The sequence below is a fragment of the Dermacentor albipictus genome, chromosome 2, assembly GCF_038994185.2.
Source record: "Dermacentor albipictus isolate Rhodes 1998 colony chromosome 2, USDA_Dalb.pri_finalv2, whole genome shotgun sequence".
NCBI lineage: Eukaryota > Metazoa > Arthropoda > Arachnida > Ixodida > Ixodidae > Dermacentor > Dermacentor albipictus.
In genome coordinates, this window is record NC_091822.1 from 194,565,098 (window position 1) to 194,591,388 (window position 26,291).

General features: G+C 47.0%; 1 protein-coding gene across 5 annotated transcripts in view; it reads right to left on the minus strand.

Annotated features, from left to right (window-relative positions):
- Positions 1-26,291, minus strand: part of LOC135898533 (protein gooseberry-like) — a 183,825-nt gene that overhangs the window by 52,742 nt on the left and 104,792 nt on the right. For 2 of the 5 annotated variants that reach the window (XM_065427531.1, XM_065427533.1), the window contains exon 1: positions 23,391-23,454. The exons of 2 other annotated variants lie outside the window; for them this stretch is intronic. In XM_065427531.1, the coding sequence (XP_065283603.1) occupies positions 23,391-23,439 (49 nt within the window). In that variant the 5' untranslated portion in view covers positions 23,440-23,454. Of the gene's footprint in view, positions 1-23,390; positions 23,700-26,291 lie in introns of those variants that run through there. One more of the 5 variants, XM_065427530.2, reaches the window with a different exon arrangement.

Below are 26,291 nucleotides of genomic sequence, written 5' to 3' on the forward strand. Positions count from 1 at the left end.
GGGGACAGGCATTGTCGTGGAGCAAGATGACCCCATTCGTCAATTTTCCACGTTGTTCGTTCTTGATTGCGACACGCTGCCGTTCTGGCGTTTCACAATATCGGAAACAACTTATAGCCTCTCAAGATTTAGCAAATTCTATCAGTAATGGACCCTGTCGATCGAAAAAAAAAAGTCAACAACATTCCTGCGGAAATGATGGCCTTTACGTTCTTTGGGCGTGGTAAATTCGAATGTTTCCGCTGTAAGCGTTGCCGTCGTGTTTCAGGCTCGTATTAGTGGCACCAAGGTTCGTCCCCGATCACAGTTGCAAACAAGAAGTCGCTATACTCATTGTGATACCCGATCAGATGAGTCAAGGCAGCGCGAAACTTCTTCGTCTTCTCGCGATGGATAAAAATCTTGGGGATCCATTGCGCACCAAAGAGCCGATAGCCGAGAAGCTCATGAATTATGGCGTGAACCGAACCGTGACTGATGTTCAGACGGTCTGCCAGTTCATCGATGCTTATCCTCCGTTCTTGTTTCAGCAGCTCATGAACCTTTGAAATTGTGTGGGGGGTGATTGCACGATGGTTTTGGCCCGGTCTTGGAATGTCTTTGCAACGTCCTTTGAACTGCTTGCTCCAACGATTCACAGTGGTCAATGAAATGCAGTGTTCAACGTACACGGCAGTCATATGGTGATTAATTTCTGTTTTGGAAACACCTTCAGCTGTCAAAAACTTCGCGACACCGAGTTGTTCAACTTTTGAAGTGTCCATTATGTGACGCAACCATATTCAACCCAGTGTATGAGAGCATTAAGGAACATTTATCTTCACACCTGCGTGTCAAGTTGTAAATGAGAAATGCCGTTCTCCTACGCGCATGCCTCGCAGATAATGAACCGAACCATTATTGCGCGGTTAGGGTAGGCTCACTTTCATTTGACTCGCCCTCGTACATTAGAAATGCAAAGATACAATGGGATATGCAAATGCGAAAATACTGCTTGATAAATGACAAAAAAGTGTCACTGGAAACAAAGTTCACTGCATGTATACACAAAACCTCGCAACAAGATATTTAAGTATGCGTATAAGTCTCCAATGAGTCTATGTATGTAACTGTATAAGTTAACTGTATATAATGCGTGTAATAACTGTATAACTGTAATAACTGTATAATGCGTATATAATACTGTCATAAAGAAGTAACTGTATATAATGCATCAAACAAGGCAAATAAACATGTTGCACAATCATAGATTCACAGAATCCTAGATTCCGCCCCCATTCCATCCACTCCCCCCGATGTATTGCGCGCGACGGAAGGCGGCGCGCTTGCTCCCCGCTTTTCTCCTTTGCGCACACAAGGCTGAGCCACCATCGTCGGCTCACCCATTCCACCTCCCCTCCTACGCTTTCATTCGCACATACAGCATGCAGCGCGTGGTCACGATGTTATCACCCTTGGACTTTATACGAAACATCAGGGCGATGGCAGGAATGCGCCTGGAGTGTCCATATAATTGCTTTCGCAATAATATAATAAACGTATCCGGCAACTGAAGCGTCCCGTCGCCCATTACTTTCCGCAAAAGAAGTATCAAAATCGAACTTTCACCATGCGACAATTCGCTGCGCCGCAACAATGTATTTTTTTTTCTGTGAGGCGGAGGCACCGAAAGGAAAAAGAAACCCATAGGAAAGTATCTTGGCCAGAATCTAATGCCTACTTCGGGCACCTAATGGGGCTACGGAAGGAATACCGAAGAAAACATGAGACGCTTGGTCCACTGAGAACCATACGCATACTGCTCAGTATCCTACAGCGGCGAAAGAAGACTTTCCGTAAAGGTTCCGCTCAAGGAATGCGGTGCAATCCTTCGAGTCCCCACAGTGATGGTGGCGAGCGACCATTGTTTTTTTTTTTTTTTCTCGTCTGCTAGCCAGAAAACGTCCAAAACTCTGTCTGGTGAAAATCCACTCGGCCAGAGCAAACCGAACGCGCACCGAAGTGTACCGCACGGTGGTCGGGGCCATACGAGAAAAACGTATGCGCTCTGGTTGGCTCTGGCAGCCGGCGGTTAGGATAGCGAGAACAAAAAAAAAAAAAAAAAACAATCGAAGAGGCTCAATGTGTCCTCGCGAATAAAATTCAAAGTAGAAAAAATAAATAAGAACGTATTTACTTTGGCTGGCTTGAGTGTCTTGACACGGATGTTCTGGCGTAGGTTAAAAAAAATGTTTATATTTTTTTTATGTGACATGACGGCACAAATGAACCACCCCAACGCTTCGTCTCATTCGACCTCGCTGCCTGCTTTGTCAACTCGTCTGCTAGTGTGTTGATTTGGCTTGTCTCGTTGTATGTTCCGATGTAAGACTTTAGAAAAATCAGTAGACATTTGGCGTCAAATGTTTATAACAACATTAAACCCACAAAGTTCCGCAATTGAAAATATAAAGCACAACTTTGGAAATGTCAATGCACCTTTCACATCAAGAGCTTATGAGATTTATACCCATAAAGTTTTGCAATTGATATCCATGCGCTCCATAGATTCCGTGGCCTCAGTGAGATGCCGCGGCGAGCCCGCTCACCATCAAAGCGCCCTTGAAACTTTGTGCTCGGATGGGACTGCTTGGCGTTATGTGACTCCCGGTGTATGGGCGTTGCCACGAAATCCAGCCCGAGTTTGCAATCTTCGCGGTTAAATGTCTTTTCCAGCGTCAAAAAGACATTCTAGACAAAATCCAGAGTGATTTCCGGCGCCGGAGGTCACTTTGGTCGGCGGTGCATGGACAACACGAAAAAATTTCGGGGGGGGCTGAAGCCCCATAAGCCCCCCCCCCCCCCCCCGGCTACGCCCCTGGTGAGTTACAAAGCGCTTGTTACCAAAATTTTGTTTGTGTTTTTCCGAAGTATTATGTGAATATGTGTGCCACAAAAATACGTGAAAGATAAGTTATCCCACAGGTTTTCCATTACCCGATGTGATTACGTGCAGCTGGTGCGGCACCATCGATTAAAATAAGTTGCTAGAAGCGTTTTTGGCCTGCTCGTCTCTATTATTTTGACTTAACGTAAGTCAAAATAATAGACACGTTGCTTCTTTGCCACGCTAGAAAATCCTTGATTTTCCAGATAACTCGACCTATATTCTTTGCCTTCCACTTGATATCCCCTGATTACGTGCCTCTCTTCGCGATACCTTTAATATTGAGGATAATCTTCATTCACGGATTCTAGTTGCTGGCTGAGCCAATTTAATGGTCATAATCATCACCCAGCACCTGCAGGAGTAGCTTGTCAGGTGAACAGCCAGGCTAACGTCTCCGGCGTACCATTAAAGCTTGTATCACTCTCTTGGCGAGAGCGTAGTAGTTTTTAGCCGCGTGCTGTTGGCTTATGAAACATTCGAATATTTACCCATGATCTGCGATCAGCCAGTTTATACGTCTGTATAAGCTGCAAATTCCTGCTAAAAGACGGAATGGGCGGAGAAAGGAAACATGGCAAACCTTATCGGTGGAATAATCTAATAATAAATCAGTTAATAATGGTGAAGTGTTATTTCGCACCAAAGCTACCTGCAGCTCTAATATGTCAATGTGACGTGACGGATTCCAGAGTATTCCCTGGTTTGGACAATTATGGCGAAAAAGACGTTCTCTCAGAACCTTTCTAGTTGAGTCTTTATTTCACTTGCTATGTTCCCTTTAATTCACTTCGAAAGGAATGTAGTTTTTCTTTATCGACAGACAATTAACTAGGCGGGAGGAGAAGCTGTCAAGGTTTCTGACGTCGCGGAAGCTATGGCATGCAACTTCAAAGGGGCATCGCATCGGTGTTTTGTTCTTGCGTATTTTCTGACTTGCCTTGCCTGTGCTGACGTGTAACATAGATGTTTTTTTTTTTTTGGTGGGGGATTCGAGAAGATATCACGTAAGCTAATGTTCATGTTTGGGGCCCCTTAAATAGACACACTATACCATACTACTCCAGGTGAATAAAATGATAAGTGAAATATATGGCCGAGGGACGCAGAACATATGGCAGCCTCCGGCACCGACGATGGTGTATTGCAAAGACAGATATTTCATAAACATACCAAGAACAATGACATAGCATAGCTGCTTTCATCTGCAGGAGAGAGAATGGCAGGAGAGAGAGAAATAAGAAAAAAATCAAAGAAAAGAGGGAAGGCAGAGAGGTTAACCAGATTTAAGTAACTGGAGCATGACTATTTGCGGCATAGGAAAGTTCGAAGTAAACCTTCCTTTCAGAAGCAAACCATCATCAGAAGAGCAAGAAATGTTCAAAATCTGCACGTGAATCACGTGTAAAAATATTCGATTAAGCAAACATATACATGCGGAATAATTAAACACGTTTTCATCTGAACATTTTCTCTACAACTACATTTCCCCGGGCACCGCGAATTGGCCTATAATAAATTATAATAAACCATTTCCGTTGCGATTTCACGCTTTGCTGTTCCGAGCTTTCAACAACGCTTCCCCTCCGATGCGCCTATACGGTATATATTCTTCCTGCGTCTCCGAAATTACGTCTAACGGCCTCCAACAGCGACAACTTTCTTTTCCTCTATCGGGTCGGAGCTTACCGACCCCACCGCGCTGAAGTCAATCACAGAAGGCGAAGTCTTCGCCGCTGAATGCTGCAGCCGTGGAGGGTGCTGCTGCGGCTCCCCGCGCGCGCGTTCTCGTTCCCACGCGCCACATCGCGACGCGGCCAGTCCCGTTGGTCACTCGTCCACGCGCCCACAGGCATCGACAGGGAAATACAGATCCGCGCTTCCTGCGCTCTTCGCTTGCCTTTGTGTTTGCCTATGGTGAACACGCGGAAGCGCGAAAGGTTGAAGCAGGCCTGTGTGTGTGTGGGAAAGTTTAAAAAAATGTAAGAAAAACAAACAAATAATGGCGCTTGTTTGGTCTGCAAGGCGAATATAGTGCTTCGACAGCAGAAGCCTTTTTTGAATAAAACAGGAGACGCTTAGGGGGACAGGCACATCTCGATGCAATTATACGCGCCTTTACATGCAAAAAAAGGAAAAGAAAATAAAGAAAGAAATCAGAGGAAAACTGGAATGATATACAGCAGTATTCCGTTGATAGTTTCTTGGGGCACAAGAAATGAAGTGCATTATACGGGTAAGCGTAGCATCCGATAACTTTGCGACAGCCCTACAGATGAAGAAGAAATCATGTTGTGTCGTTTTTGTGTTCTCTTCCGCTGTTCCTGTCTTTATTTGCGGTCAATATGATATGCAGATGAAGGAAAAAGCATCTCTCACACAAAACTTAATTTGAAGTTGTATGAAAATTCGACTAAACAGGAAAAACCCGCTAAATTAAGCTTTCTATCGCTGCCTGCCGATGAGATTCCACGTTAATCCTTTTGTCTGGAGCGGTCATGTTGAAATCGAAACTTATGGGAACGAAATTGTACTGATCTTCCAGATCGTATGAGCCGGGAAAACGTAAAAAACAGGCAGATATAAACGATGTGCTACTGTACTCGGATCACTCGTGGCAGGTAACGCAATATTGCCAAGTCAGCTGGATTCAGACGTTACTTGCGCAACAAATCACAATGCGTAATTGCTGATTGGCAGAGTCGCTAGTTAATATTAATATTAAGTTATTATTAAAGGCACGTGTTGCACATGCGGAACTGAAGTCAGGAAGTGTTGAAGTCATGTAAAATTCGTAGGAATCATGAGCCCATCAGCAGTTTAGAGATGTATAGGTATGCTAAAAACATTAAAATCCGATCTACTGTTTTCTCAGAAAGGCTCTACCGCACACTGCAGTAAGAAAAACTAAGGTATTTGCTGCGACGTGCACGTTGTGGCACCTAACACTGGATGCTTTCCTTAATTTAAAAATGAGATTGTGATTATTTTGTACACTGATGAAGCAGCTGTTGTGTTTACGACCTTAGTCTTTCCCCATCAAGTTGTTTCAAACAGAAAGCGGATGTGTTTACAGGCTGATTCTGGTTTGCTGTGCCCGTTAGGTCAGAAGCGTGGCACCGAATGGGGAGGATGGGAAGCAGAGCCTGGATCTATTTTAGGAAGAGTAAATACATTTAGGAGGAATTAATCGCGATAAGGCTATTCCTCTGCGGTCGCCTTGTGTGCACGGACGACTGGGCGAGGGCATGGGGGGTTGCTTATTCCAACCTTTAACTGTGACATACGCGTGAATCGTGCTTTTTCGCGTGCTGCGGACAGCGCCATAAGGCCTCTTGACTTCCGAACGTCGGATAGTTTCGTGTGCATGTGCGAAAGGACCTCGCGATAAGCTTCAGCGACCAAGGAAGTGGCCACTGTAGTTGCTGAAGGAAAGGTAACGAGGAGAGAGATAGAGGACCGAGAGAGAAAACCAGGGAAGGTGACGAGTTGTGGATATCCGCTTCGCTACCCTGCACTGGGGCGTGGGAAAAGGCTGGGCGAGCACAAGCACAGGTGCGAAATCATGAACACGCTCAAGTTAAGTCGTTCGTAATTTGCACAGTTGTTCGGTGGAAACGCACCGTCTGCGCTGCTGACGTTCGGCGAGGCCATTTTTGGACTGCCTATGTTTCGCGCACGAAACGTTCCTCTATCAACGGTTGCCAGCAATGCGCCCAGTGTGCTGAAAACATGCAAGAACAAAGATGGGACTAAAAGTACACGAGGACAGGAACATATACAACAACGACAGCTAAAACGAGCACTGCCGGCGCAGTTTCATCTCCGTCAGTTTCCGTGTAGCTATAACCGTTCCCGATAACACCTTCTTGAACGGTCGTTGCCATATGTTCCCTTAATGCTGGCGTATGCAGGCTTTATACCCTGCTCTGGTTACCGGTCAAGCTGGCCCCGAAACCTTCGCCAGAAGGATGCACGGGCGCTCTCCAACGCATTGCAGCAAGAGACAGCAGGAAAGGGGGGCTTGTCACGGCACGGTTCAAGTTGCGTTCCGTCGAAACGCTCGTCCTCCGAACATTGCATGCGCAGTGCACGTTGTGTGCCGGACAGCCGCTGGCCTGGGCGGGATGACTCGGTGTCTGCGACGGCCGCGGTGCAGAGCCGTGGGCGAGGAGGAGGCACACACGAGTCGGGGAGGAGCCCGTAATTGGCGGGAGTAATTGGCCCGTCGGCCCGTGGGAGCGTCGGCGCGGATCCCTTTCAAAGCGGCCGCCGCCAAAGCGGGTCTCCTCGCCGTCGGCTGAGTGATTCGCTTAACTCGATTAGCGAGAGGGAGCTCGCGCGCGCACGCGTGTGTGCGCAGTGTGTGCTACACATGCGCCGCGTGCAGCCGCAGCGGAGACCGCGTCTTTCCGTCCTCGGGAAAAATAAGCATTAAAAAAGCGGGCCACTTGCCGACGCTGAACTTTTCTTCTTTTCTTTTATTCCAACCAACACCCGGGCCTATAACGGAGCCTTTTGCATTGTCTTCCATAACAGTCTGGTCCCAACTTCCGCATACGCTTCGATCGCTCTTCAAAAACGTGCTCTTGCCGGCGCGCATAAAGAGTGTGCTGCACGTCGGCTGTGTCCTCGAGCACGAATTGTGGACCTTGTTATGAAGGCAACCTTCAAATTGCCAGCGAAACTTCCATCTCGACCTGTGCGAAAAAATTGTGAATGCGCTTCTCAAGTTTTTGTTTGTTTACGCGTTCAACGGCGCAGGCGCGGGAGGCATCGTATAGACGTTGCTCGCATAGAGACCTGCATGATGTGATGTCAGCGCGACCATCGAACACTGACATCCGCTACAGAATGTGACACGTCTGTCGATGTCGTTCAAGCCAACGTTGCTGAGGCGTCGCGCTCTGACGGAATGCGCGCAAAGGAAACATTCACAGACCTTGCGACTTAGTGATGGAAGCGGACAGGTGAACTAAACGGCCCAAGAGTGGGGGAAACTCTCTCTCTCTCTCTCTCTCTCTCTCTATATATATATATATATATATATATATATATATATATATATATATATATATATATATATATATATATATATATATAAGTTACGGGGTTATGCCAAAACCGCGATCTGATTGTGAGGCACGCCGTAGTGGGGAACTTCGGATTAATTTCGACCAGCTGGGATTCTTTACCCTGCTCCTAAATCTAAGTGCACGGCTGTTTTTGCATTTCGCCCCTAGATACGGCCCGCGTGGCCAGAATTTGATCCCGCGACCTCGTGCTTAGCAGTGCATCACCAAAGCCACTGAGCAACCATGGCAGGTCTCTAAATATTACCCTGCTTATCTTTCAGTACATACATCTTGGATTGTCCTATGCCAAGTTACTTTTTCACGGATTTAAGGCTGCGTCCATGTTTTACGGATTCTTCAGTATTTCTCACGTTATAGTTTCGAATATCCCATAGCTTCGCCTTGTTGATCAGTTTTGACAGTTCCGGAAATTGTATCCTATCTCTTGAGTTGGACACTCTCATTTTTTGTCGTTTCTTCATTAGGTCCTTTGTTACTTGGGTGAGCTTGCCTACTGGTTGCCTTGGTGCCTTGCCTCCCACTTCAATTGCTGCCTCTGAAGCCACCCTAGTTACTGTTTCATTCATTAGCCCTATGTCATCATCACCTATCTGTTCTAAGGCTACATATTTGTTTGCAAGTACCAGCCTGAATTTGCCTGCTTTTACCCTTACTGCCTCTAGGTTGACCTGTTCCTTCTTTACATTTTTAGCTCTTTCTCTCTTCCAATTGAGGTGAATCCTAGCCCTCACTAACCTATGATCACTGCACTTTACCCTACATATCACTTCTACATCCTGCACTATGCTGGGATCAGCAACCCGTGAAATACACCATTAAGTTGTGAATAGGGAGCTTGCAAAACTCTCGGTAAACATTGTAACAAATGCACGTAAGCTGTATATACTCTAACCAATCTACTTTACAGAACTGCGATATGTTTTGATGAGAGCTACGAATTTGTAAGTTTCGTGTTTCTATGTTTTTGAAGCTTGCGAATTTTTGGCAATTATCATAAAGAAGTGGGGCTGTAAATCAAAATTACGCTTCCTACAGTAATAATAATAATATTTGGGGTTTTACGTGCCAAAACCACGCTTCCTACAGTCATCAGAACTAAACTTTCTCTGTGAAATACAACAAATTTCATTAAAATCGGTTCAGGGGTTACCTCACGAAAGCATTTCTGCGTTTTTACACGTGTTTCAATAGGCCGCATCGGAATTGGGCTCCAGCCAATGCTTCCACGCACCTGACCAAAGCCTACATGCGTGTGAACGGATTATACCGTCGGGCAATGCGGCGTAGCATCCACAATTCAGTTACAGCGCTCTAAAACTTCGGGGGAGTGAACGTGAGCTCTGGCTTTCACACGCCACCGCTCCCGTCGGCCAAGAGCATGATCCGGTTTATACTGCCAGCTGGGAGTCGCGTCACTACATATAGCCATATGGTCATACGCCGAAGGAAAAAAATAAAGGGGGGGGGGGTGAGTGGAGAGGGCTACAACCTCGCTTCTGTGCTTGGCTGCCAGTGAGCAATGCCAGTGCTTGGTTGAGAACTCGCGACAGCTCGAAATAAATTGCGCAGAAATCAAGCGTCATTTCTTGGTTTTGCTGAACATCGCTAAAGTTACGGCGCGAGGATAACAGACGCAAGAAGAGAAAGTTGACTGAGCATTTGCACCGACTCGCTCCACTTGCTATACGGTTGTGAAGGCTTTTTGGAGGTCAAGAAGATGTGTCATGCAAAAGCAAGTCACGGCTGAATGCAAGCTAGCCCTTCAATTATTATTATTATTATTATTATTATTACTGCTACTCCTCCTTCTTCTTCTTCTACTACTACTACTACTACTACTACTACTACATCATATTTGTTTCCCTTTCGCGTCCATCCATTTACCATACCAGACCACCGCCGGGTACTTGTTCTGGCGAGAATCACGTGACCTGTCCGGTTGTCTCAAACGCCTGGCAACGGTTCGACGCGACGGTCGGCCAGTGTTGTCTACAGTATTTAGCTCACGCTGTGCCTTCACTCCAGTGCGATTCGAATCGTGACGTCTACGTGCGAGTGGACGGTCGTTAAGGGCGGCGCCGTCAGAGGCGATCGCCCACTCGGCGCGTGCACCCAGTCACGCTCCCATCGCGCACCTGCTGGAGGGCGGGTGGGTCTAATCCGTAATGGACGAGGCGCCGGGTTGATTTTAATACCTTGCACTGCCTTCCGTTCTTTTCATTTTGTAGATTGCTAATGTCTAAATCACGACGCTCATGTTGCAAATGCGTACGCTGAAGGGTATCTGGGTACGTGTATACTGAAGGCGTTTGGACATGCGCTCGAGTATGCTTCACCGGCTGCGTAGATGAACAGTCCCTTTCAACGCGGAAAGAAAAAAAGAAGAAGAAAAAAAGTCATCTTCACGAGAAACAAAAAAAATAAGAAAACAAGACAGTAAAGTAGAAATCAGCAATCGTGGAAGTAACCCCACTCCACGAAAAGTCATTTCCGAAAACCAAATACACGTGCAGGCGGCATGTTTCACCCCACGTCAGTTCTGGTAAAAGAGCGCATTTGAAGGTATTTGTCTTAGCGAAAATTGCGATTCTATTGCTATTGTCATTGCTATTGTAGAAGCGTAATTTACTAACACGGTTCAACCTATTAAAAAAAAGGAGAAACAAGAATGAAAGAAGCAGAAGAAAAAAGAATCGTTGAGACACTCCAAAAGTCAATGCACTGCATGGGTTTGCAGTGAATGGAAAGAATAATTGTATGTCTGGCCTTCGGTGGAGACAGCTGCATAGAGACATACCTAAAAGAAGAATGCTCCCAGTGGTCACCCACGCATGAAAAGCTTGCGTGGTAATATCGTAATGAACACTGCTTGGAAACTTGTTCACCAGGAGCTGTACACACTCGGCGCTCACTATTCATGTGCTTTAACTATGAAGTTGTTCTGCGTTCGCATGGGGCAGTTCACATCTGCATTCACATTGTTTTTTTTTTTCTCTTTCAGCTTGCGCTGGAAACGGGCGCCGCCTAATTAAGAATGTGCGGCAGCGCACGATGACAAGATTTATAGCTCGTGTCATTGCCGTAAGACATGCGGGAGAAGCGACTGATTTCGAAGAAAGACGGAAATACGTTTCTCTGACAGCGTCGGGAAGGGCCAGTGGGATGGCGGAGGCGAGGCGGAGGGACGGGTGCGGTCATGGCACGCGTGAACTCTGTTCGTGTGTCATCAAAATCTTTGGGCAACAGGCGCTGCATTGTGAGACGACCAGCGCTTGGCTCGAAAGGAAAAACGACGCAAGGCGATAACAGGCACCAGTCCACTGTTGATGCGTGCCATTTGATGCGTGACATGACGCGTATTTACTTGGCAGCGAATGTTATTTTTACTGCAAGTTCACTCAAATTCACTGCAATTTCAGGTCACACCGAATTCACATTTGGCGGAAATGGAGGGCGTGTTCATTGCGAGGTGTGGCTGAACCTGAACGTTTCGGGCTTTATGAGCTTTGCAAATAATTATTGAACTATCGTTTTCTTCCTCCTTCTCGTATACGAGGCGCCGGCGTTGTCCACGCTTGGCTCAACAAATGAGCGACCTTGCTTACCTATTGTGAAAGTAAGGGACATATTATGGATGATGCGTAAACAAAGTTCGAAAAGGGTTGGTTAATTAGGACCTTTGAAGGAAATCACTAATATAGCTGCTGCAAAGCGTCACGTATAAGTGTTTTAAGAACTGCGATGAATTTAGATCAAATTTGGTGAAAAGGGGGAAACATTATGATTGACGCGCATGCGAAGCTAAATAAAAATATTTAGATTATGGGGTTTTACGTGCCAAAACCACTTTCTGATTATGAGGGACGCCGTATTGGGGGACTCCGGAAATTTGGACCACCTGGGGTCCCTTAACGTGCACCTAAATCTAAGTACACGGGTGTTTTCGCACTTCTCCCCGATCGAAATGTGGCCGCCGTGGCTGCGAAGTGAAAGGTGTGTGGTTGAAGTACGGCCTTTGCGAAAGAGAGAGAAAATGGTAATTGAAAGGCAGGGAAATTAACAAGGACTGAGCCCATTTGGCTAACCTACACTGGGGGAAAGGGAAGGGGGACAGAAAGATTAAGAGAAGAGAAAGTCTACTGTGGGTATCGCCGACCCGTGGTAAAGTTTTCTGCTCTATATCCACGGTAACTCAGTCCGGATCACAGAAGGTCGCTCAATCCGGTAGCTTTCAAATATCTCAGAAGCGCTTTTGTGGCCTTTTCTAGGTATGATATGCGAGGCCACGGCCCCAAGATCTTGTTCAAGGTGAGCGGTTTTCTATATAATTGACTTAGAGCTGTGCAGGCTGTGCAAACTGCTTATTTGTTCGTAATGCTCCATTTGCGCTTTTAATAAACTTGCCGTGCACTGTGATGACAGAAACTTGCCAATGTAATGAATATTCAGATGGGAACGTCGTTTTGTAGAAGTTATAAAAACGACCGTTCGCTATTCGCAAAGTATTCGGTAGTCGTTTCGATTCGCTTCTGGCATTATTCGATTCGCATTTGATTCAGTCCCGAAAATTACTGTTTGCACACCGGTCCCTGTGCATTAATCATCGCATAGGCGAGCTGCGAAGCACAGCGCGGCTAAGGCTTGTCGATCGTTACTGCAAAACGTTTGTTCCCAGCCCCACACCCCTGTTTTCCGACGCATTCCTCGTGCCACGCTGCGCCGTGTGCAGCGCCAGCCTCTCTTGTGGTGCACGAGATCGACCCGAATAAAAAGAACACCAGCAGGCCACGGGGCTTCGGGTATCGCAAAGTTGCTTGGGTGCGCTATTTCTAAAACTCCTTGTTGCTAAACGCGAGTGTTGCTCAATGGCTCCGTGTTTACCGTGACAGGCTCCCTACGGCATAATGCAGCAGGGGCATGAGTATCTATCTGCTGTGGCGACAGTGCGAAAAGTTTCGTTTTTACTCGCCACCCAGTGACGGTTAAACTAAGGATTCGGTGAAGAGTTGAAGATGGTAACAGAGTTTCAGCGCCTCCGGTCACGGAGTACCTCCGGTGTTCCAGTAAACGCAAGCGGACTGGGCGTTTTACTGGATGAACCGAGGCGAGAACGGGGGCGTCCTGCACGGTGCAGCCACCTGGTGTCGCAGAGCTTAACCAGATGAACACAAATCGAATATTGAAGTGACCAAGTATATTTTACTTCGCTGCTGGGGTAATTTTTCGGCAGCAACACGTTTACGCCGCCACCGAAAAGTTACACCAGCAGCGAAGTAGTGTTTACCTGATTACTGAAATATTAGCTCTGTGTTTGTCTAGCTCAGCGTCGCACCAGCATGTGGCTGCACCCTGCAGAACATTCACTTTTGCGCCTCCACTCGGTAAAACGTCCAGTCCACTAGCGTTTACCGGAATACGGAACACGCTAAAACTATATTAGAGACTTTTAGCGTGTCCGGTATTTGGGCAAGCGCGGGCGGTTTTCCGGTTTAGCGGGGGTGTCAACGTGAGCGGCCAGATTGGTGGCGCCAGCTGGTGGCGCAAAGCTCAACCACACAAACACAGAGCTAATTACTATATTCTGCTTAGCTGCTGGCGTAAGTTTTCGACAGTGGCGTAATCGTGTTCACAATTACGCCGCTGCCAAAAATTTGCACGAGTGGCGAAGCAGGATATGGTGAGTTACTGCAGTTTTAGCTATGCGTTTGTCTGGTTGAGCTCTACAACACCAGGCGGCTTCACCGCTCCGGCCGCTCACGTTTACGCCCCGACCATCCGGTAATCCGTCCAAACCACTCCCGTTTACCGGAATAGCGTACAAGCTAAAAGTCTCTATTGACGATAGTGGCTGCATGAAGGCAGCGGAAAAGACCGACACAATGAGCTCTGCTGAGAGAACTTAAAAGAATAAGGGAAACGGTATAAGATATTAACAATAGCCAAACCTTATTACCATTAGAGACTTTTAGCCTGTCCGCTATTCCGGTCAACGGGAGTGCTTTGGACGGATTGCTGGATTTGCGGGGGCGTAAACGTGAGCGGCCAGAGCCGTGCAGCCGCCTGGTAGCGTAGAGTTCAACCAGACAAACACAGAGCTAAAACTGCAGTAACCCACAATATCCTGCTACACTAGTGGTGCAAATTTTTGGCAGTGGCGTAATTGTGAACACGATTAGGCCACTGTCGAAAATTTACACTAGCAGCTAAACAGAATATAGTAATTAGCTTTGTGCTTGTGTGGTTAAGCTTTGCGCCACCAATCTGGCCGCTCACGTTTACGCCCCCGCTAAACCGGCAAACCGCCCGCGCTTACCGGAATACCGGACACGCTAAAAGTCTCTATTGACGGTAATATAGCTCCAACATGGGACAGTTTCAACACACTGGTTCCATTTACTTTTACTGCCGCTGCCAAGTGCCGTCTGCGCTCTTGCTAGCCAGCACTCGCCGCGCAAGCACCGACCGGAGCCGTTAAGGTACGCACCAGCAATCCTGTAAGTTAGTCTCCTGGGTCTTCAGCGCCGTTGAAAGATCGCATGATAAACTCCCTGTCGGAAATTTGACTTGTATTGCACTGCACTAAGTGGACACGAATAGTTGCGCATTGCATAAAGAAGAAAATTTACGCACACAGTCCAATAAATAATCTACGTATCTCGTAAACAGCGGTAACCTCCTGCCGTACTTAATCACAGGAGGGTTCAGGCAACACCACCTAGACAAGAGAAGGCCTGAGCGCTCGTCGAGTGACGTCACGAAGAAGAGGCCCGCGCCGTGCTCGGGGATAAGGGTTGAATGAACGGATCGCGCCCTTATGGGCAACGTTAACCAGAGCGCAGTTATTGTTCTTTTTTTTAGGCATAGTTCAGAAGATGGCCCGCAGAGAACACAACAAAATGTTAGCACTGCACCATAACATGCACATATCTCATGACAACTTCACTGGTGTGCCCTTCTTCACATTCGGGACACATGTATTTCCTAGATTAGGCTCTAAACGAATAATTTCGTTTTCCAAGCATTATTACATACAGTACCGCAGTTCACATAGTTACAACACCTCAAATGAGTTTAGCAATGGAGATGCAAAACATTCGTGCACCTATTTACAAAGAAACAGCTGCCTTATTCCGCAGAATTTCAGCTTTTCTCTTCTTTTTTAGCATTGGCACCCAATATTCTGTCATAGATGTTGGGGAAACATGAACGCATGATTTTTCGGCCCCGATTTCTAACTACTCCAGCAATTGGGCACGCAGCACTTATTAAGCATATCCTGACATGAACGTAATTCACATTCCGCGGCAACGAAGGCTTGCCGGACACGCAGCTGCAATCGCAGCACAAGTGCAAAGACTAAATGCACGGTTCACGTCCAGAAAAGAAGTGCGCTCGGAAGCATGTCGCAGCATGCCAGGACTTTTCTAACCCCGAAGCTATCCAAGGAGCGGCAGGGTTCCCGGAACTTATCGAATTGTTAGCGCCGTCGTCAGCCACTCGGTCTTTTGCGGCTCATTTTCAACACAGGTGCGGCGCTCGTAGCTTCGTAGCACGCAGCACGGAACGTCTATGCGGGCCTCTTATGCGTGACGTAGCTCAAGGGGAGAGGGTACAAACAGAAGGCCTTAAGTTCTCCAGAGGGTGTTGGTTCAGTGTCATTTCTGTAAATGCGTAAGCAAAATCACGTGTGCTAAGAAGAAAATCCGATCAAACAAAATGCCTTAGATTACACACAAAATAAATAAAGGTAACTGTTCCGCCTACGACTCTATCAGTGACGATTGTTTTGTTACGGAGGAGCCACAGCACGTGCGCTTCCTTGAAGAAAGAAATTAAATGATTTTCCTGGGGTACAAGTAGTTTCCGGCTAATAATTTTCTTCGATCACGTTATTTGCAACGCGCTATAGTGTACCAGGCTGCGAACGTGGTCACGTATTATCGGTGTTAAGACCCGTGGTTCGTGTTAACAGGTTACCGAATCTTAAAGCCCAAGTATGTATAGTATATACTGTAGCCCAAGGCATCGGTCACGGCTAGACGTCTTTACTGACCTCCTAATTAAAGCACTGTACGGGCCCGGGGTTAACCAAAAGCCCGGGCCTAATGCCCTCGTGCTTGACGCCGCGGGTCCGGGACGGGTCCGTTCACTGCCGGTCCTAGCTAGGTCGCGCCTTCGAGCACCCGCGGGCGTTTTGCATAGACCCAGGACATCCTGTGCGAAGATAAAGTGACAAGTTGCAAAAAAAAAATGCCTCTAAATTACCTCAGGAATCAAATAAATAAATGTTGAAGATGTTACTCTTTTTTGTTTCTACAGAGGGAAACTTTGTTCCCGAAAAACAAAGAAGACGAAAATATATCATAATAAAAACTTCGCATCCCAGTCACGAGAGCCATCGGCAAACGAAATTTTCGTGAAGCAGGAGATTGCGGGTAACCTGCTTTTCTTGCTCATGAATATGCAGATCCTTGCTTTTACTGCGCTTGTCTGCTTGTGTTGCTGAGGCTTGGTTTTCGGAGGAAATCTTGCGTCACCGTCTGTTGTTTTAAGCAAATTTATGAACAGAAAACGAGAGAATTCTGCTATGTGTGAGAACCTGATCGTACTACACTAATCATACTGCACTTTCATTGCCTCCATTATTCTTGTGCCTAAGCTGGAATATGCGTGTTTGAAATTTCAGCTGCTTTTGTTTACTCTTCACCTAATCCAAAAATATTTTTCTTGCTGTGAGAACTATTTATTAATCGAGAGCTGTCTTTAGAAACGTGCATAATCCTTGCTGATTTCAACAAGAGCTTTAAGTAAGATGCCATGCCAGATAGGGCGTCACGCCGCAGCTAATAATAATAATAATAATAATAATAATAATAATAATAATAATAATAATAATAATAATAATAATAAGCGTCTTTCTATTTAGTCGCGGCACGACACACAGGATTGCCGCTGCGTAGTGCTTTTTATGTTGCGCGTTTTCTCTGATAACGTGGATCACTAGAAAAATAATTTTTATGAGGACACAAAAGTAATGGTCCGCGACTTTTGAATGCTCATTCATTTTTTGCGAAGGCGCATTTTGTTTCTGGGGCATGCACGGCGGAGAACCAGGCAGCACGGAAGTACTGCGATTGTTTTCCGCGCTATACACATGAGCATTTCACAAGAAAACTAAGCAATGTCCCCTTCAACTTAATAATGCCACTTCGAAGGTCTCGCCTGAGATATGCAAACATGAAAGACCTCTGCGGTCGACAAATATATATGTCAACCTTCTTTTATATATATATATATATATATATATATATATATATATATATATATATATATATATATATATATATATATATATATATATATATATATATATATATATATATATATAAGATGCATGCCTATACATTTTAATAATATAACTTTCAAGATAAATCATATCAATATTCATTTTTTTTTAGCCTGCGGCTGCTTAAAGTTGCGCTTATGACCCGACATCCATTCAGTCAAGGAAAACCTTTGTAGGAGTTATTGCTGCAAAGTCAATAAAAGACATTGCTAGCGATCAGCGTTAGGCACATTCTGCGCCATGAAACTTTAGTTTAACGGGTGTTTTATTTTAACGTGAACAGAATTTTTAAAAATCGCTGTTGGCATTTACGCACAATCTACTTATTGAGCTGAAGTACTCGAAGTGATATAGGTTACTTTCACTAAAAAGCAATGCGCATAATTGACTAATTAAGAGAATTTCACTAATTAACTTTTCAGCGATTTACTTTAGTGCACCTATTGCAACGCACAAGTTGAAGCCAGTGATTTCACAATGCATATCCACTTGGAACGAATTTTTAATATAGCACTAGTTTTGAGATAAGCGCAGTAGGTGTTGCCGTAAATATGCACTGTTGTTCCACTTAATTTTTTTTAGCAAAACTCATTTTTGTGCATTGAAGCTCAAAAGTTACAGGAACACCAATGCATTTCGTCGTAAACTTCGGGAGCACATATATTATCGAAGCTGGTGTTATCCTCGGAATTCGTTCGAAGTGGATATGAGTTTAAAGTCACCCTCTACAATTCGTAAATTGCAACATGTGGCGTGAAGTAATTCATTTAAAAGTTAATTAGCAAAAAATTGTTTGTTAGTCAAATACATTCACTTTCGTTTTCCGTGAAAATAATGTCTGCTTCTGTGAGTAATCTAGCTCAAGAAGTAGAAGTGTACTAGATGTCATGGGTGATTTTTAAAAATTCTGCCAACGATAAAATAAAACGCCCCGTATATGTATATGCATGGTATGAACAGTGACAGAAACATAAAGTGCGACATCAAGCAATTTGTTATTGGCCAGAATGTGCTAAGGTCTCGATCTCGCTTTATTAATTTCTGACTGTACAAGGACACATATCATGGCTATATGAATAATTAACTGCAACACAATAGAGTTGTAATGATACACCGGTGACTAATGCTAAATTGCGTTCCACACGATTCCGTAAACAAGTGTGCCGGCGTATATTCTGGGAATAATAATGTCATTCACTGAAAGCGACATAACCAACTTTTGAATTAGCTATAAAGCGCGAAATGTGCAGAAATGGCTCCAGCAGCCTACTTACGTAAAATGAGACACATTGCGCACTTAACCGCGTATTGCAGATCTTCAACGCATTAAAAAGTCTCTGAAAGCTTTTGCAGTTTTTTCGTTGCCTTCATTTGTATTGTAAATCACTACGTTAATTTCTTTCTTTCTATTTGTGATAAGGAACGGCCATGATCATTTACCTTTTAGCCCCCGTTTAAGTTGCGCAGAATGACACGGCACCCAATCATCGCAGTGAGTTGAAGAAAAATCCGCATGCCGCTGGAAGACTGCGTATAGCCTGAGCGAGGAAACACGGCGGGAATGGTAAGAACGATGTCCACTGCTGCGTACGGAGGGCCTTTAGCACGACGCACCTCGGCTGCAACGCAAATATTTCGTCTTCTAAGGCTTGGAAGATGCGGTCGACATAGTCTCTCTGTCACTGCCTCTTCAACGGGAGTCGCAATGTGGGCTTGTCGGCATGACGTGTATTGACAAGTACCGGAACCATAAAAGCATTCTGCGTGGTAAGTACTTGTGAGGGTCAGTGCCGGGGAACGGCAGGTACCCGTAGCTCTCTTTCTCACGGTGCCGTGGTCGCGATAGATATCTCCCCCACGTCACAGCCCCCACCAGACCATTTCTTTCTTTCTTCAGTTTGTTTCTGTGTTGTAAGTTGTTTGAATCCTCAGACCCGCCGAGCTTGGAGGCTTGTGCGTGCGTGTGGTGCGGGAAAGCGCGAATTTCCAGTCATTCGAGTCGCTTAGCGCAAATCTATGCGTACTTCCTGAGCTCTAGCATGCTGCACAAGTGTCCGTCAATTGACATGCTTTGGTGGAAAACTTGCTGAAGCTCAATAAGAAGAAAAATTATGAGGGAGAGGTAGGAAGGTTAACCATGGCTGAGGCGGGTTGGCTACCTGTCATTTGATCTGTGGTGTGTGCTTCTAAAGAGTGCTAGATCTGGACACTCGTTGATCACCCGATACAAAGGGGAAAGTCCCTTAGATAATCATCATCATGTCTCGGCAGAGAGAGAGAGAGAGAGAGAGAAAGTCGCAAGAAAAAGGCAGGCAGGTTAACCAGGCTGAGCCCGGTAGGCTACCCTGCGCTGGGGAAGCGGTAAAGGGGATTGAAAGAGAAGAAGGAAGAAAGAAGGTCGCAGTGTCCCCTGTTACGCACACAAGCATTTACCACTGAGTCTGTCACAAGCGGTCATACAGGCTGGTGCATTTCAAGAAATGCACCAGCGCCTTGCACATAGCAGACGCACGAGGCCACGAGCCCAAGATCTTCCCCTCTGTGAGAGGACGGTCGTATAAGTGCTCCCAAGCTGTACGAAGGGCACTCCTCTCGTCTTCGTATGTAGGGCAGTACCACAGGATATGTTTGGTCGTTTCCTCGACATCGCATCTGCTGCAATTCGGACTGTCCGCCATTCCAATTAGGAATGAGCAGGCGTTTGTGAAAGAAACACCAACTCGTAAGCGGCACAGTAGCATTTCTTCCCGTCGGTTACAACCACGTAAAGGTTGCAACGTCATATGCGGGTGCATGTAGGCGCCGGTTGGTGAACTATACGGTGTGTTCCATTTTCGTACAGTAATAACATGGGCAATACCGCTGAGGTCCCGCGCTGCATCCGTTCTCGACAATGGTATCGAGGTGCTTTCACACACATCATAAGCCTCACGAGAAGCTTTGTCAGCACTTTCATCGCCAGCAATGATACAGTGCCCGGGTAGCCAATGAAATACAATGTCGTGGCCTCCGTCCACCGCTTTATGTGAGTTTGTGGATTTATAGGCACTCACTGACGAGAACTGATATACACTCGTTCCATACTCGTTTCACTGACGTGAGACAGCGTTAGTGGGTGACGAAGGATGTGCGTGGACGCGAGTATGAACTGCAGGAGCGACCGGAGGGTGAGATTAAGATGGACGGGAGTATACGAACAGAAGTGTATGCCGGATAACGCGAGAACGAACGAACACCAATGACTGTGCTTTTCCGGTCAGTGGTGGTTGACGCGAGTATGCGAACATGAGTGGGTGCCGCTCAATGTAAATAGGAGCGATTATGAAACGATAGTGAATGTTGGTGAGAAGAACATAGGCACGTGATTGAGCGCCAACGAGTGTTAGTGTGCGTGAGCATGCAGGGAGTACATAGCCTGCAGGGCAGGCACTCACCCAGGGGGAAGGGGGGGGGGACGCCCGCGCCCCCAAAATTATTCGGCATATTCCCCTCTCCCCGCTATCACTACTCTCACACATTCCTAAAGCGCCACCAAATCAATCTTCAGACTTGAGAGCTATTCAGCGGTCAACATTTTGCTGCCTTTTTCACTTCTTTTGGATGGCGGTAGTTTCGGCATCTCCGTGGGGGGTGAAGGCCAATTTTCTCATCGATTCGGTGCCCGCGCGATTAGGTCGAGATGCGTCCCGATGTTACCATGTATTCAACGGTCGCGCGCATCGCTTTTGCTTCGTTAGTTCAACCTTCTTTGTTTAGACTGATCTATGGTCTAGGAAAGGGATTCGGTTCGTAGACAGCCGGTCTGTATGCTAGTGGAACGAGCTGCGGCCGGAGAAAACGCCACTTGTATTGAACTTGTCCTTTTGCTTCATTATTTCCTTGAGTGACTGCTCGCCGCGACGGCAGATCATCGAAACCATATACCCGCGATATGGGTTAGATAAGGTGGGAAATAAAATAATGCGAAACAGCGTCCATCATGAAACTCTGCAATAACCGTTAAAACCATAAGCGAGCAATATGAATGTCACCCGTTACCTTGTCTATTTTTCCCTAATTGTACCCTTCGTGGAAAATTGGCAACGGGAAACAAGAGTCGCAAAGAGTTGAGGAATTAAGTGATCTACTAAGGGAGAGAGCAGAGGCAATAGCCAAACACGAATGAAAAGCGAGAATTAACCAATTTAACAATTGTCTGTGAAAATAATTACGGACCAACAACTTTTTATTTAGAAAGGAAGTAGGGAAAACGGCACCGGTAGTGGAGAATAATTACGTGGATTTTGAATGACGCTTCTACAGTTATCAGTCGAGCCGCCTGACGTAGCCACTTCTCTGCTGTGCTTATGTGGGTGTTTTTCTAACCTTCCGCGGTGGGCGCAGTGCGTCTAAAACCGCAGCGTCCTGCGCTCTACGCAGTTGTATTCGGCGGCCACACATAGTTACGCAGCTTTCCAAATAACAATACGAGTCTGTTTTCGCACTTAACTTGGTAGAGCAGTAAACGTGGGGTCCAAACGAACTGTGATTGTTCCGCAATAATATATAATTCCATAATTCGCTATATAATTAATTGTCTATAAGTCTTCCAAGCTAATTAAAAAACACTATACTAGAAATGTTTATTTTACGCTTTCGCTTGTTTACTAGTTCTTGGCAGTGTTCTTCCTGCGCTTCTTTCTTGCGCGATTCCATTTGATGTGGTTACTTGTTTGCCAAGTAAAGGTGAGGTGTATCTCACAGGTGAGATACACCTTATTTCATTTTCCTGTGGGTGGGCAGCGCAACCCGGACGAAGGACGAAAGGAAGTACACAACACGCTCGTGTTGTGTACTTCCTTTCGTCCTTCGTCCGGGTTGCGCTGCCCACCCACAGGAACATGTTCAATCACCAACTCGCCCAGCTTGCCGTCTTAATTCAGTTTATTTCATTTCTTTTGCAGGTTTACGCGTCTTTATGGCGAGTGGTGGGCATTATTCACATTTGTACTAGTAAAGGTACCCCCCCCCCCCCCCCCCTTCCTTAGTTGCATAGAAATGTTGCCTTTGGTTGGGCCCCTACTGAAAAAAAATCCCTGGTACGTGCCTGCCTGCAGGAAAGATATTAGTGAGTGCGTACGACGGATGGGGTATTCGCTTATTCTGCAGACCTATGGATCCCGACAACTGCTCTGGCGAATTAATTTCCACACATTCGAATAAAAAGTGCTGATGTACGTATCTAAAGTATACCCGTGTCAATGCACTCACTACAAGTGCGCAGACGTTGCCACTTTAAGACAGGTTCACTTACTATTTCAGACAATTCGAAAAGTGTGATATTTTTTCATTCGTTCTGAGGCTCCTGTTCTGTACACAGGTGAATTACCAAAGCACTTCCGGCGTGTAGGACGCCTGCTGTGTTCAAAGACTAAGTGAGGCTCGTGGGACTCCTTTGATACAGAACATGCTGCGTCATTGTCGAGTCTACTTCGTAAAGTGGCTGATCGTATACCGCTTATACGTCCGCATGCGTCTCTTGGAACACCTTGATGATCACATATATCGTTCATTTGACCACTTTTAAGGTGAATATTGTTCAAAAGGTCCGTACAACCGTCCAGGACACAACGGTGACAACTATCGGATTTTCCTACTTTGTCTTCATCATTACAAGAAAGGAAAGCATTTCTATAAGACGTCCGTGCCGTTGGATGACTGCGATCTGAGGGCAGACAGGACCCGGCGATACGAGAAAACCGTACGTCGCCAAGGTGCTAGAAAAGGCGTGCAAATAGAGAGAGAGAGAGAGAGATAAGAAAAAAAAAAAAACCGGCGGTGACACTTCAGACTGCTTACGTGTAGGAATGCGAAAGCATTATAGTGCTACGGGTCAAAAATGTTTTCTGTCTGCGCCGTGGGAGTGCTCGATGAACGACACCGACGGTTTTTCTCACAATGGGACACACAAGGAATGCTCTCGCCCTAATATATGTCCGCATTTAGGCGAACGCGGGGCTGAAAAGGCGGGTGGTTCTCTCACCTTGGAAGGGGTAGCCGGCGAAGATGGGTCTGATGGTGCTGAGCGCCATGCCGGGCGCCGAGTGGGGCGTCTGCACCCAGCAGCGCCCCGCGCCCGGCGGCCAGTCTGCTCCGCCCAGCCCTGGGAACGAGTTGCCCTCCAGGACAGCGCCGTCGCCGCCGCCGCACAGCGAACCTTCGAAACCGCGCGCCAGCGGTCCCGACCCGTCGCCGCCGCCCGCCGAGGGCACGTGCACGCCGAACTCCGGGAGCGGCACGTCGACTCCTTTCTTCGACCGAACTCCCCGAACCAACTCACACGCGGTGAACAGTCGGCCGGTTGGACGTCGCGGCCCACCGGTTGCTCACAGCGTTCCTCGGTCTGCAGACGCTGTAGCTGACGTCCAGTGCTTCTGGCGCGATGCGCCACAGCCAACGGCCAGCTCTTTCTTTTTTTCTGCGGCAGGCAGAAACCGTTTTTCGTGTTTTGGAATAACAGCACCAATCGGCGGGCAGCTTTCGCGACGCGTGGAGTAACGGAACACGTCTGTCACACTTTTTGTCAGCACTTCGTCGAACGGGGAAGAAAAGCAACTCCGAGGAACCGTCGCCGTTGGGCCGAGCCGCTGCTGCTTTCTTCGCTCTTTTGTTCCTGTCGGGGGCGACACCCTTGGTTGCGGAGAGATCCGTGTCTACTACACCGTGGCACTTATGTCGATCACACACACGCGCACGACACCATCGAGGAGCAGGTGCTAGCTTGCAGGAACGCACAGGCGTAGCGCTGGAGGTACGCGGCCTTCTGCCGAGGGAATCCGGCCGCGCGTTCGGTCGTGCAGCGCACCGCCGTCGGAGAGGGGGACGCGCGGGGGTTGGCGGCGCGGCGGAGGCGGGGCTTTGGCGGCTCGGGGGCGGTCCATACGCGCTTCCCTGGCGGCCGCGTTAAAGTGACGCATCTGGGATCACCTCCCGCCCCCCTGTCTCCATCGGTTCCTTGCAAGAGAACTCTACGTGCGCCGGCACGATCGCTGTGCGTTGTGTTTTGTACGCGTTTGCGACCGTTGCCGCTGTTCCTTCAGCCATTGGTGCGTAAGCGCGGCTGAGTTGCGCGAGTGCCGAGAAGTGCCGCTGTTCAAGAACCGCCAGCATTGCCGCCGAGCTTCGCCTTGCTTTTTCTGCGCGCAGGACTTGCCGCCCAGTTTTTCCGATACATCTCTGCCGTCGTTGGTGTGAGATGTGAATGGGCGCCTAGGAGTGGTCGCGACAATAAAATAAAACAAACAAATAAATATATTCGACGTTTTTCATTTAGGATTCAGTTGCAACGCCTCAGCGCAGCCGATTGTGAACGCATGACCACCACTGTACTCCAGCAGTTGACGTCGTGCAGGTGGAATCTCTGCGCATCACTTATGGACACCCGAGAAGCCGCTGCTTTAGGAACGCAGGCATTGCAAACTCACTGTACCAGACAGCATGGCGCCGGCAGTAGCTGCGAAAAGAAAAGCGTTTTGCGTGGTATAAAGGTTAGAAACATGGATAAGGCGCCTCGAAAGGCTGGCCAACGTTTCGATAAGAGGATCTCTCTTCGCTTTAATCTTTCTGAGGCACCTTATTCCTCTTTATAACTTTTATACCACGTGTGCTACTCCATCTATCAGCCCCCCCTTTTGATTTTCGATTAAACTATAGTATAAGCAGTCCATGAGGAAGGCTGATGGTGAGTCACAATTTCGCTGTCCGTCTCCTGAACCGCGTTGTCCGTGCTCGATGTTGTACGTGTGGCTGTCGTAGTTAACATTAAAAATCTATATTTCGCTTGATGCAGGTAAAATGGTAAGAAAGGGCGAATCCTGACACTCCTGTTCTAAATTGCACTAATGGCTGGATGACAGGCACATACCCAGGGGGAAGGGATGGGGGGTTGTCGCCTAATTTCGGAGCCCCCCCCCCTAGGTACATACCTGTCATCCAACCATAGTCAATTGGTGCACTTTAGCCCCCCGCAACCACTCCTCACACACATTCCCAAAGTGCCGCCTAATCCATCTTGGACTTGACAGCTATTTGGCTGTCAACATTTTGCTGCCTTTTAAAGCGAAGCTTTCTTTTCCTTCGACTTTCCCACTGCTGTTGCTGCTGCTGTCCGGCATACGGGAGGGAGTTCAGAGCGTGTATGTACATGTAAGGAGCCTGGTAGGGAAAATAAGACATGCGAGCAACTCTTTTGGACCGCGTCAAATGTGCACAATGCTCCCGATAGCCGCAAAGCTATCGCGGCTGGCACAGAAATGTTGATTTGACGTACGACCGCTTCCGTTGTGTCTTCTAGACCCTGGTGCGCTTTAATGAATGCGGCTCTACTTCGGCACGCGTTGCGTAAGTTGTCCGCTAGACATATTTGCATGGTTTTATTTTTCAGAAATAGCAGAAACCCACCGTACCCTACTTTGAACGTAAGTTTATCGAGCGTTCTTCGCCTTCTCACGTCACCCCCCATCTTGTACTTGGTACCAGATACTTGGTATGGTATAGGGGAAGTGCGAACGAAGTGTGGCAAGGCTGTTATTTACTCGTTTCGCGACTGCCTGGTTTCGACCCATTGTCTGCCTCCTCTCCCCCTCCTCTCTTCCATTCTATATAGTTTCCCTCTGGAAACTATATAGCGCTTGAGGGGGGTCACGGATAATTATAGCTGTCAAGAGGCTAATTTGGCGATGACCGGAGAGCTCCTGGGAGCATTGTGCACATTCGATGCGGTGTGGTCCAAACGAATTCCTCACGTGTCTTTTTTTGTATATACACACTCTGACCCCCATGCCGTGTGCTGGATAGCAGCAGCAGCAGTGGGACAGTGGAAGCAAAAGGCAAAGAAATCTTCGCGTTAATAACAAAACGCTCGCACACTTTGATTTATGGACAC